The 12177-nt window shown below is 34.6% G+C and overlaps 1 protein-coding gene across 2 annotated transcripts; it reads left to right on the top strand.

Moving 5' to 3' along the window:
* The first annotated feature begins 4403 nt into the window (after positions 1 to 4403).
* On the top strand, positions 4404 to 11059 carry LOC105678174 (uncharacterized). 2 transcript variants are annotated; one of them, XM_012377278.2, is made up of 4 exons: positions 4404 to 4888; positions 8299 to 8551; positions 8679 to 8861; positions 9033 to 11059. In XM_012377278.2, the coding sequence occupies exons 2-4, from the start codon at positions 8334 to 8336 to the stop codon at positions 9178 to 9180; spliced, it is 549 nt and encodes a 182-aa protein (XP_012232701.1). In that variant the 5' UTR covers positions 4404 to 4888; positions 8299 to 8333; the 3' UTR covers positions 9181 to 11059. The 2 variants fall into 2 exon arrangements, with proteins under 2 accessions (XP_012232701.1, XP_012232703.1); XM_012377280.2 differs by lacking the exon at positions 4404 to 4888 and adding an exon at positions 5850 to 6005.
* Positions 11060 to 12177: the final 1118 nt, after the last annotated feature.

Below are 12177 nucleotides of genomic sequence, written 5' to 3'. Positions count from 1 at the left end.
GCATTTAATATATATATGACAGTTGTTTTCAAATTTTTTAGCAGTTATAACATCAATATCGTCGATAATAATGCGCGAAAATTAATTCATTTAGTATCCCGCCTTTATACGTAAATCAATATCATGTGAAATTAAAAAAATGCCGTCGGCGGGAATAAAGCTCGGTGTATATTCAGGAATACAGCGCGGGTGCCATTTGATTGTAAGCCAAGCCAGCTGTTGACTTAGTTTCTTTTTATACCGTACGGTTTAGCCACGGCATTATTGCGCTATTACTGCCGGGTGTTGGGCATTGTTGGAGCAGTTTAGAGAGGAAAGGTAAGTCTGAGCAAATGAGGCCGTTGTCCACCGGTCCGCCGTACGGTAACTTCGTTCATTCGTCGGATGAAAATCCGGATAACTTTGTGTGCACGCGTTTGCAGAGTATAACATCTTGGTCCGCTGCCAAGTATGTAGTTTTTGTACCTTAACTCGACTCGAATTAATCGTGGCCCCTGAATGGCCTACCGTCGCATACATTTGCCGCAGAGTGCGGTATTAATTACTTGCATCTTTGCACATTTTAATTATTCGTAATGCAATTCTGATACGCACGAATTCATCAGTCGCAAAGGTAAAAGACATACGCATTCATTTTTAAACGTACAGCTGTGTTTATCGTAGAATGCACCGTACTGATCAAAACTGATGTTGCGATCATGCGATATCAAATTTTGATTAAATTTATTTTAAACATTCAATGACTGACAATATTCAAGCTGTGATAATATATACTTTTGCTCTTTTGTATGCCCCTACAGGATAGTCACCATATATACGTTTATGTAGTAAACTATATGATAGCTACAGGCGCAACTATGCAATATGTCTGAAATAACGAGATTAACTTTTTAGAATTTGTAGTGCAATTAATGGTATGTTAAAGCTTCGTGTAAACATTTTAATAAGTATTGGTATTTTGTGAACATCAAACATATGCCATATGAAATATAACGATTAAAGTAACAATATTATAGCGCACTTTGTCACGAAAATACAATAAAGTAACGAACAATATTAAGTTTTGCTTTAAGTACAATAAACCCGCAATGTAAATCTATAAAATGTTAAAACAAGTTTATAAAGACAATTATCTAACTTGTACATAAGTTTTTAAGTGATGTACAAAATTTAAAGACGGCAGGGAAAATGATAAACGGTTGGGGCGTGCGAAAATGATTCTGACGGAAGATGACGTGAAAAGAAACTGTCAAACATTAACAGTCGATTCGAATATAATTGTGCAAATGCTGACTGAGAAATTTAATAAGTCGAAATTTACAATTCATAATATTTTACATGATGATTTGAGCAAGTAAAAGATCTCTTACATATAAAAAATAATATAACCGAATAAAAGCGTAAGATAAAAGCAAACTGTAGAGTTAAGTATATCAATCAAGGTTGCTTTCCAGCAAAGGACACAAATTGACACAAATCGACACAAGTATCACTCTGTTTTTGTTCGATATTCAATAAGCAACAGAGAGAATAATATTTTTGTGTCGCTTGTGTCTTTTGGTGGAAAACTACCCAAATCTAAGACACTATTTTCCTCTCATATCATAGTTCGCCTTAAGAGATAGTCTTATCTCACAGCTTAATAGACAGAGAGAGAGAGAGAGAAAGAGAGAGAGAGAGAGAGAGAGAGAGAGAGAGAGAGAGAGAGAGAGAGAGAGAGAGAGAGAGAGAGAGAGAGAGAGAGAGAGAGAGAGAGAGAGAGAGAGAGAGAGAGAGAGAGAGAGAGAGAGAGAGAGAGAGAGAGAGAGAGAGAGAGAGAGAGAGAGAGAGAGAGAGAGAGAGAGAGAGAGAGAGAGAGAGAGAGAGAGAGAGAGAGAGAGAGAGAGAGAGAGAGAGAGAGAGAGAGAGAGAGAGAGAGAGAGAGAGAGAGAGAGAGAGAGAGAGAGAGAGAGAGAGAGAGAGAGAGAGAGAGAGAGAGAGAGAGAGAGAGAGAGAGAGAGAGAGAGAGAGAGAGAGAGAGAGAGAGAGAGAGAGAGAGAGAGAGAGAGAGAGAGAGAGAGAGAGAGAGAGAGAGAGAGAGAGAGAGAGAGAGAGAGAGAGAGAGAGAGAGAGAGAGAGAGAGAGAGAGAGAGAGAGAGAGAGAGAGAGAGAGAGAGAGAGAGAGAGAGAGAGAGAGAGAGAGAGAGAGAGAGAGAGAGAGAGAATAAGAAGAAGAAGAAGAAGAAAGTGAGAGAAAGCGCTTGGCTTGCTTTTTTTTATCTTATTTGTTATTTAAAACAATTTGTTTCGGTGTTATCTCGAGACGCTCTTTAATCACACGAGTGATGTAACAACGATATTATTCTAAATAATTTTTTGTAGATTAGATTAGTTTATATTTGATAAGAGGTATACTCGAGAAACAGCAGATTCTTCTTTGTTCAAAATTAAAGTGTTATAATTATTCTTTAATAAAGATGCTAAATAAAATCAATGGGATTTTTTTGGAGATTATAAGCAATCAAATTCATGAGAAAACTATAACTAAATCATTAAAATAAAAATAAAGTAAGATAAATTAATAAAATTACGCGTAAAATATACCATGCTCAGTTTTAAAATTACTTGTCTTAAAAGCGTTTTTGTAAGTACTTAAAAAATTTATTAGAATTCTGTTATATTAAGCTCAATCCGAGTTTTTTCCCCTAAAACATCAGTCAAGAAAAATATTTAATTAAATTTGCATTATTACAGCCAGTATAATTTGATAATTCTTATGTCACCCTGTCAACTTATGATGTCGATAGCGTGTTGTGCAACGATAGTGATGAAGATTAGTTAGAATTATGCGTGTCGTGCGGCAGCTAATTTTCCATTATCGAGATAAGTCGTACTATCTAGGATTGTGGTGTGTGTATCAGTCAGTGCACGTGCACTGGCCCTTCTGTGTCCACGTGCGGAATGCACGTGCACCGGCGCGCGATCACGTGCAAAGTAAAAGCGGGCTCAATTATTCGTTACTTACCCTGTTAAACTACCGATGCGATCAAGCGGATTGTGCCCGGTGCCCGTACTATCTTCAGTGGCATCCTCGAGATTCGCACGCGTAACACCGAAGCTCTGCATCTAATCAGTTATTACACTCCAGGCAAACGATAATTACGACATATAATTGATTGCCGGTGCGCGTGACTAGCATCTCGCGAAAACTGACTTGATATCGATGCTATATCAATTTCTCATGTGAATTGCATGTGCACGTGCTCCGCTTTAATTTATATTTATTTTAATCTAAATGTGTAAATTTTTAAAAATTTAAAATATAATGTAAGAAATGTGTGCTGTGACCATTTAGTTCCTTCAATTATTTATTATTATATCGATACCTCTTGACTCATCACGGTAAATTTAATTGAATCTATTTGTAACCTATATTATGTATATAATTTTTTAATTTTAGCCTAGAGATTATAGCTAAATTTGAATTAATCAAAGGTCAAGCTTTGCATAAATCATTAAAGTAAGATAAAGACACTGTCTGACCTCTAGATTAAATCAACAGTAATCGGTTTTTGAGTTAATGCCGTGATAGAACATGTGTACATAACTCATGTTTATGTTATTATATATATTGTTTTATTGCGATTGACATATAATATCAGAGAGAAATTTTACGCAATAATATCTTAGTATCAATTTATAAGAAATCTTGCGTAATGTCGAGCCTTGCTATTTAAATGCATGTGGCGTTTAAATTGCGCTTATTATTTCCAAATAAAAAGAAATTCTCGACCTAATCAAGTTCTAAAAATGACATTCACATCTGCGATAGTTGTATCGTATTTTAGTTGAATTATATCTGATTAAATAAAATAAAAAACAAATGTGTGCAATTATGTTACGCCGCTGATTATATATCCTTTTAATTATGGTCATTTAATTCCTCTTTCAGCGTGATGTTTTCAAAATTGTTTTCAAGTCGATTAGTATCTGGAATACTCACTTTAAAATCCCTCCTTCACTTTTCATACACGTATCGCTGCGAGAAAGTTTACCGTGTATTCCATTGTATTTACTATTCATTCCTCTTTCGATTCACGATAACGTGAAAATATTATCGTCATAATCGGCAAAGTGTCCGGAAATATATAGCGATCACAATTCGTTTGCGTTCCTCCCATTCGCGACTTATGTCTGTATATCACAAAAATCGCGCAATTATACTTGACAATGGCACATAAGCGGTGCAGAAGCATTTGGAATAACTCCACCCAATCGACAGTCCCTGTGCCTCTTGCCCTGGCAGCACCCTCAACAACGACATCGATTCCCCAATGCCAGACCTCGTAGCCGTGACGTAGCAAGAGAAGCTTTGTGGTGGGACCAGAAACTAGTTGTTTTGATCTCTTTCGACGGACATATCGCGACTTCTCCTGCCGTAGTTACACGGCCGACGTCAACGTGGACGAATGCATTTAACGTGCTCTTCTGCTCGTCCATCCGAATTACACACTTCTCACCGCATCCCAGCATCCGTCGAACATCCTCCTGGTTTCTCCCTGGACACATAGACATTTCGCCGCGCCGCACCGACACTCTCCATTGTTCCAGTATTTCGCCGTAAAATCAATCACATCGTCAAGATCTTCCTTCGGAATCCAGATTAATTTTTCTCGTACTAATCGAAGACGCGAGAGCCAATAGTCAAATTTCAATCTCTTGATTCTGCCTGAGAAGTAGCTACATTTAGCTATATTGCCTCGCGAAAACACCATTTGCTTTGCGAAAATTTGCAGAAGATAATCGCCGTTCAGAAAGAAATAGTCTTTGCGCTTTGTACGCGAGAAATCAACTATAAGAATATATGAGAAGCGCCCCTTCCTCGAAGAGAAGTTCGAAGATTCATAAGGTAAGTTTTACTGGTTCTTGCGACGTTCACATTTGTCATTGCTTCTCAAAATACTGTATAAAAGTTATCATTTTTTACGATATTTCCAATCTACTACGTTTTCATCTCTTTTTTAAGAACGCGCAGATAAATTTTTAATAACGCAGATAAATAAGTTGCGCGACCCTGACAGAATTCTGGCGAATGCATCAGTTTGCCATTCAAGCTCGCACAAAGATTGTAGTGTTCTCGTAAAAGAGGCTAAAGTTTTTCTATCCTTTGACTAGAGAAAGCTCGAGGTTAGTCTTATGAAAACGTTACAGTAATTAGACTTATTTTGATTAGTGCTCGAACGTTTATCGGTAAAATCGGTGATAAGTTTTCGGCGCAATGACTAATTGATAAAGCAAAAAATCTTAAAGCAATGTACACGGGCATATTTTAATGGGCGTATACTCTCTTTCTCTTATATATAGTATATCACAAGTGATAACTCGTCTTGTTCCTCTTATTTTATAAGACTAGTGGTGTTATTCAGTTATCGCTAGTCCTGTTGTAGTCCGTAATCTATGCTGTGTCGTTAGTTCTCCTAGCTTCTTAAACGTTAATTATTTATATATCTATTTGATGTTACGTATATACACATTATTAGAGAAACATTTATATGGACGATTTTGCAGATTTGCAGATTGCACGAAATCGATTAAAAAGAGTAAAACATTCGCAGTCACGAGTTTATTAAAGAGCGAGTTTGAAGAAAAAGGTGTCAAACAAAATTTCAAGATAATTTCTTTTGAGGCATTTTTTTACACGTGTCCTTCTGATAAATTTAGATTTTATATGACACGAAACTTTCGAAAGAGGTTATCAATACCAGATAAAAAATTTCTACAAAAAAATATTAAATTTATTAAAATTAAAGTAATATCGTAAAGATATCATATCATTATGTCTGTCATATTATGATATTTTTTGACACTCGCTTCGATCACAATTACATTGCCAATTACTTGTATTTCGATGTCTGGTACTGTTGATGTGACACGGTGACAAGTATATAAGTCGACGTAGCGCGATCCGTCAGAGAAGTGCGAAAGCCCCATATGGCACGCGATTCCATTACGAAATCTCGAAACAAGTACGTAGCTAGACGTATACCTGTGTGTGTGTGTGTGTGTGTGTATATAATGCGGAGTGACGAATTGCCGTCAGATGTTAGTACGATTAAACGCTGACAATTCCTCGTGGTGTATATAGAAGCACGTTTCGACTACATCACAGCGATGATGAGGTCGTTACTCAAATTAAAGGAAGAGCCGGGAAGACACCGAACGACATTCGGGAAACGCGTCGCTCCATGCGAAACGTAATTTATTCGGTTAAGTTTATCGAGTAGTTTACTTAGCAATTGACTTGGCAAATATGTTAGCTTTGCGTGCGCATTTCCGTTGTGTCGCAGTAATTCTTTTATCGTTCTAACGCTAGTGAGTCATAACGATGAAGTTTTCTTTCTTCGTTCTTCGTAGTAATAATTCGTAGTAATAATTCGTAGTAAACATTCGTAGTAATAAATACGCGGTTGTTGTTCAAAGGATATTGCCGGAGAATATCGTAAGATAGAAATGAAAACATTGCTGCAGGGACGCTTGTTCGTGTGAAGCGATTATTATCGCTGATTTTTGCATCTTTTTCGATTGTCACGATGCCCCCGACTCTGCCGCCCCCACTGATCACCTTTGAAAAATGTTTTTTCTGCAATTCGAGAGCGATCGAGCAAAAATGCGCATTTAACGCCAAACTTTCAACGCTTCTTAGTCAGCCATACACTAGCGAGAGATGTGATCGTAATATTATTAACAAATAGTGACGCGAGATAGGTCGCGAATGAAAAATTTCGACGAGATTATCGCGGTCAAAGGATCCACTAGCGATGACGGCGCGTGCAACATGACGCGACAGTCGGGCCACAGACGGAAGCAAGGACCGTAGATTTACGCCGGCTCGGTTAGCAAAATAAAACGATTATGCCATCTGCAACCGTCTAACGCGATAACAACACCGTTATTGATTTTACTGCGCGATGATTACACGGCATCTTTTTCACTCTCTATGTACGATTTGTTTTTATAAATTCTTATTCGAAATTCTTGGTATGATTCATTATATTTATCAATATTAGCGTTTACGAGGAATGTTCGGCAATTAGTAAATTTAAAAACTTTTTGCAAAGTATAAAATAGCTCAACCACAATTCATAATTGCGATTTATAAATTTTAATAACTGTAAATAATTATTATTTTTTGTTATGCGAAAAAGTGATTTATTGGGTAAAACGATTCTTCGTGTACCATATTTGTAAAAAACATTTTTACAAATACAAATATGGTACCGGTATTATGTAAAAAAAACATTTAAACATTTATGAAAAAAACTGAGAAATTCGATTATTGTTTTTAATATTTTTAATGCCACATTTTAATAATATGCACTTTATATGCATACTACTAAATTTAATTATAGGTTAATCTTCTAGAATACCAATAATTAATAAAATAAGAATTCTTCGTTAAATTCGCATTATGATTTACGAGCAAATTGCATCTTGCACTTAAAGATAAACTTAATGCTATTATGAAACTAGGGTATCCAAATGCACATTCCTTTAATGCGCTTGAAGAACTCCTTCGTAATTTCCCGGTCTGCATAATTGCGATCTTCACTTAATAGCATCGCGAGGGCGTTATCTTTCTAACGTACAGTTTGCAATAATAATTTTGAATTGCGAGAAAAACGACAGGATAAAAGAAGGCGCGTCACAAAGTAGTCGAGATAAAAAAAAGAGTGCAAAATATCTTTTATCAAACTTGATTTTTCTTTTTCGTTACATGACGGATTTGTCTATTTTGTTCTTTATTTTTGCTTTTCTTGTATCCATAATCGTATTATTTTGTACATGATAACAGGCGCTTATCATTGTTAACAGTTCTATTTCTATTCTAGCGCTTCGTTATTATATTATTCAAACCAGCGCGCATCGTCTAGCATGCTTCCATTTAACCGAGACGCGATGCGTCGACGTGCGCGGTTTAATTGCCGGAATTAATAATCCATTACAATGCAGTAGGTATTTATTATACCTGATGAGTTACGTGATACACAATTCTGCGAATATTCAAAATGGATTTTACGTTCCTCTTCTCAACATCTCTTTTATAATGAAGAGGGATTACAAATTATATAGATAATAACAACTGCGCATTAATTGGAAATATGTGCATTGCAGATTATTTATTAGGGTCAGCTGAAGTGAAATGATAGGATTTAATCCATTGACATTGTAAATTGCTACAATACAATTTATATCTCGAAATTCCATAAAACATTTGTAATAAATCACTGCAAAATATTTTACAGTTTTACGATTTTTCAGTATTGTATCTGCGTGGCTAATAATTTCTGACAACCATGAAGACTTTCTTGGAATTATTTTTGCTTTCTTTTACGTTACAAACATTCATCGTCGTAGGAAACGCACACCCTCTCACCGAGTACAAAGAAGATTTCTTAAAAGATAATAATGAAATGAAAAGCTTAAGCATTACGAAAAACAATACAGCCTCATCAATTACACCTTACATATGCGTTTATATACCGTCTGATCTGGATCGCTGCGACTTCGTTGGGTAAGTAACAGAAAAATGAAGGATTTAGATGATTTAGAGAAGCTAGGATTTTTTTAAGGTTCAATTAATTTCTTAAAAATTCACTTTTTCATAAATAACATTTTCATCCATGAAAATTTAATTTCAGTCATCATAAATCTAGTGAAAATCTTTGGAACTTGACACACAAACTGTCGGAAAAGAAAAAGTGCAAGCTGTTAAAGAGTAACAAAAAATACTTATCACATTCGACGTTCGTTCCAGAAATGAAAAAAGTTCGTACGCAAAAGTCCATAATAATATATGAAATACAAAGATGCGTGCCATCAAGGTAAGAATAACCGAGTTTAGCAAGTAAGGATAGTCTTTGCAAATAATTATGTGTCATGCATGATCTCGTAATAATGACGTGAAAAATAGTGTTAATAAATCAAGTATAATAAATCAAGATTAATGAAGAAAATTAAAAAATAAATATTACTTTAAACTGTTTATTTTACAGATTGCCATTTAATTTACCTTGGTGTACAGATGAAGAGTTTTCAAATAAGAAGAGCGAGATCCGAAAGCTTTATCCTTTCGCGATAGGTTTTTCAAAAGCAACACACGAATTTCCGAAGCACGATTTTTCTAAACGCCGAAATTTGTAATAAGGGCGAAATCTGTGCGGAGCGCTTTAAACGTTCGATGCGGACGACAAGGCAATCCGCGCTAATTGCTGGAAACGGATCATTTTTATTAATCTTTATTATATTTTTTAAATTTTTTTACACCGATAATTTTTATTTGAGAATATAAATCGGAAAAATGTGTTAACCACATATATGTGCCATATAGTCCACGCCAATAACCTTCGCTGAACACATATATGTGTCCACATAGCACTCAAAGAGTTAATCGTAAAAATGATATCAATAACGTGATTGCTGATGATTGCGCGTGCAATCGTTCAATGTAAACAGCCTTAATATTAATAATAAATATCGTTATATATAAATATAGTTATAACTATATATATAAGTAAATATATATAGTTATTAATAAAATTTTTATAATTATCACAAAACATTTTCTTTTTTGTAACACAAAAACTAACAATGATACAATAGATAACTAATTTTTTATTTTTTTTTAACATACTTTCATCGAGTGATTATAATAAAATTCATAGTAATGCTTTCCATTTCATTAATAATTAATTTGGATTTTATACTAAGATCCTGTATATATTACAACTTTACTTTACAGAAAACGTACGTCTTTAATTTCTTGCAGAATGGTAAAACCATCGCTGTGTTCTCAGTAATGTTCTTTCCTTGTTTATTAAATGTTACCAAAAATAATAGTAATATAGCAATAAATACGCAATACATTTAAAAACAATATTAGAACCTAATGAAACAACTGTCTATTTAATAAGAAAAAGTGTCGAGGAAAAAAGGTCGATCAAAGAATTCGCGGTGATTTGTGGAGAATGTCGCACGAGCACGACGATTTGGAGAGGACATACATCGAATGCTTCTGAGATATATAAGGCCATTTACGTTCACAAGTCGATGAAGGCGAGAATGACCAACGATACGCAATAAAGGAAACGTGTGAGATATCTTATAGCGCACCACCGATTTTTATGAGCATCGACATCGCTATTATAAATGACACACATGCTAAGAAAACCGTTGTTACATAAAGTACCGATCGTGGTAAAAATTTTCGATGGTTTCTAAAAGATCGAAACAAGAGTGCATAATTCTTATTTAAAAAATACTTTCTTCTATAATTAGCTCCAAAAGAAATCAATTTTATATTTTATTTTCATTTTTCTATTGCCGTGTTTATTTAAGAAAATATATCGGGAAATACGTATTTCCTGAAATAGATGCATTTTCTCTAAATAGATACGATAGATATTTTTATTGATAATAAATATCATGTCATCAGGAATATGCTGATAACTAGTTGAATCATTAAATTTTTCTGAATTTCTCAACTTCAGTTATGTAAAATGCTACGCAGAGAAAATTTTATATATAAATTTATATATAAAAAATTACTATGCACGGCAGTAGTCGCAGACTGAAAATTTGTACTATTTTCACATGTGAAAAACACAGTAAAAATTTATATCATTCCTTCGTGATCCGCAATTATTACCGTACATAGTAATTTTTGATATAAAATTTTCTCTCTACTAAACATACAAGCGCGCGCTACACGCGCGCCATTTATTTTTTTAATCACAAAGAAATATAAAATATGTACAACTGTCAAAAACTTTGCAATAACAGCCTTCTCACGATACGAATCGAGCGCAATAAAAGAATCAATCGACATTGCGGAAAAACGGCAATAATGAACTTCGATACTATTGAGATATCGAATAACATGATTTTTTTAAAGAGCGGATATGCTATAGCTATAATTATCGTTTTTACGTCGTTTTCATACAAGCTAACTTCTCATCTGAAGAAAATATGTATTTAATGTAAATAGATTTAAATAATAAAAAAAGCTATAATTAAAATTGAACTTGACCTTCGCTATCTAATGCATATTATCGTCTGTTTAGCTAAAATTATTTTCACGAAGTAATAGAAACGCATAACTTCTTGAATAATGAAAATAATGAAATTACAATCATATAATAATTATTTCCAAAATAATTATTTTTAATTGTATGATAGTAATTAAAAAAAATCAAATTAGTAGTTTAGCTTTTCTTAATATACATAAATTTCCGGGTCCGGAAAATTTTATTTAGCACATATAATATCAATATAATGCTACTTGTTTATTTGATTGCATATATTTTTCACCTCTGAATTTACTGGATGCTTCAGATGTCTTCTTTTCGGCTGTGCGAATTCTTCTTCTTAGATCGGTAAGTATCTGATTTCATCAAAAGTTTGTCGAACAGATTAAATTTCTTGGATAGCAAGAAGTCTATAAAAAAAGTCCATAAAAGGCGCGTGAAAGAACTCTTTCATTCTAGCATCGATTAATAAAACGCATTAATAACGCAAATTGTTCTAAATTGTTCCAGAATGTTACACTTGTTCGATATTTGGAACGGTTACTGTCGATTTGATAGAAAATAATTCGTGATTAATTCAATTGATTTATTAGTTTTAAATGAAGTAACTTGTGGTTAGCGATATGAATGGCTTTTCTGTTAAAAAGTAGAATCTTGTCAGAAGCTTACGGATTTATGCTTTCCGGTTGTCGATTCGACTGTTTGAACTTCGTGCAATGTGTAATATAAATTAATTTTCCATCATCACGGATTTAACGATCTTCGGTGTAAAACTCGTTTGATAATTCGCGCAAAAGCACTCCAATGTCGAACCAACATTCCTGCGGTCACTGACAAACCAAATATCTTTGTAACGTATATTTGTGATGGTTTCGTACTCGTCGGAACACCAAGAATATCATGAATTGACCTGGTCAAGCGTCTCTGTCTAACGATTCGCCGCTGCTGTTCGGCGTTCCATTCTGACCTTTTGGCGCGCAATTTCGAGGTCCTGTCGGGGTTCGCCAATTCTCCATAGTCGTCGATTACTAACTCCGAGGATTTGAACGACGGCAACGTGTCGACAACTTTAGCAGACAATATCTTGGTGCCGCTAACGATCCTTTCCCCGTTG

This window comes from Linepithema humile, chromosome 1, assembly GCF_040581485.1.
Source record: "Linepithema humile isolate Giens D197 chromosome 1, Lhum_UNIL_v1.0, whole genome shotgun sequence".
Taxonomy (NCBI): Eukaryota; Metazoa; Arthropoda; class Insecta; order Hymenoptera; family Formicidae; genus Linepithema; species Linepithema humile.
This window is presented reverse-complemented; position numbering and strand designations above follow the sequence as displayed.

What these genes read in the sequence shown, in the direction of transcription:
- LOC105678174 (XM_012377278.2), top strand. Translation starts at nt 8,334, where the DNA reads ATGAAGACTTTCTTGGAATTATTTTTGCTTTCTTTTACGTTACAAACA. An exon ending in GATCGCTGCGACTTCGTTGG is followed by an intron (nt 8,552 to 8,678) that starts GTAAGTAACAGA and finishes ATTTAATTTCAG; the next exon opens with TCATCATAAATCTAGTGAAA. An exon ending in CAAAGATGCGTGCCATCAAG is followed by an intron (nt 8,862 to 9,032) that starts GTAAGAATAACC and finishes TTTATTTTACAG; the next exon opens with ATTGCCATTTAATTTACCTT.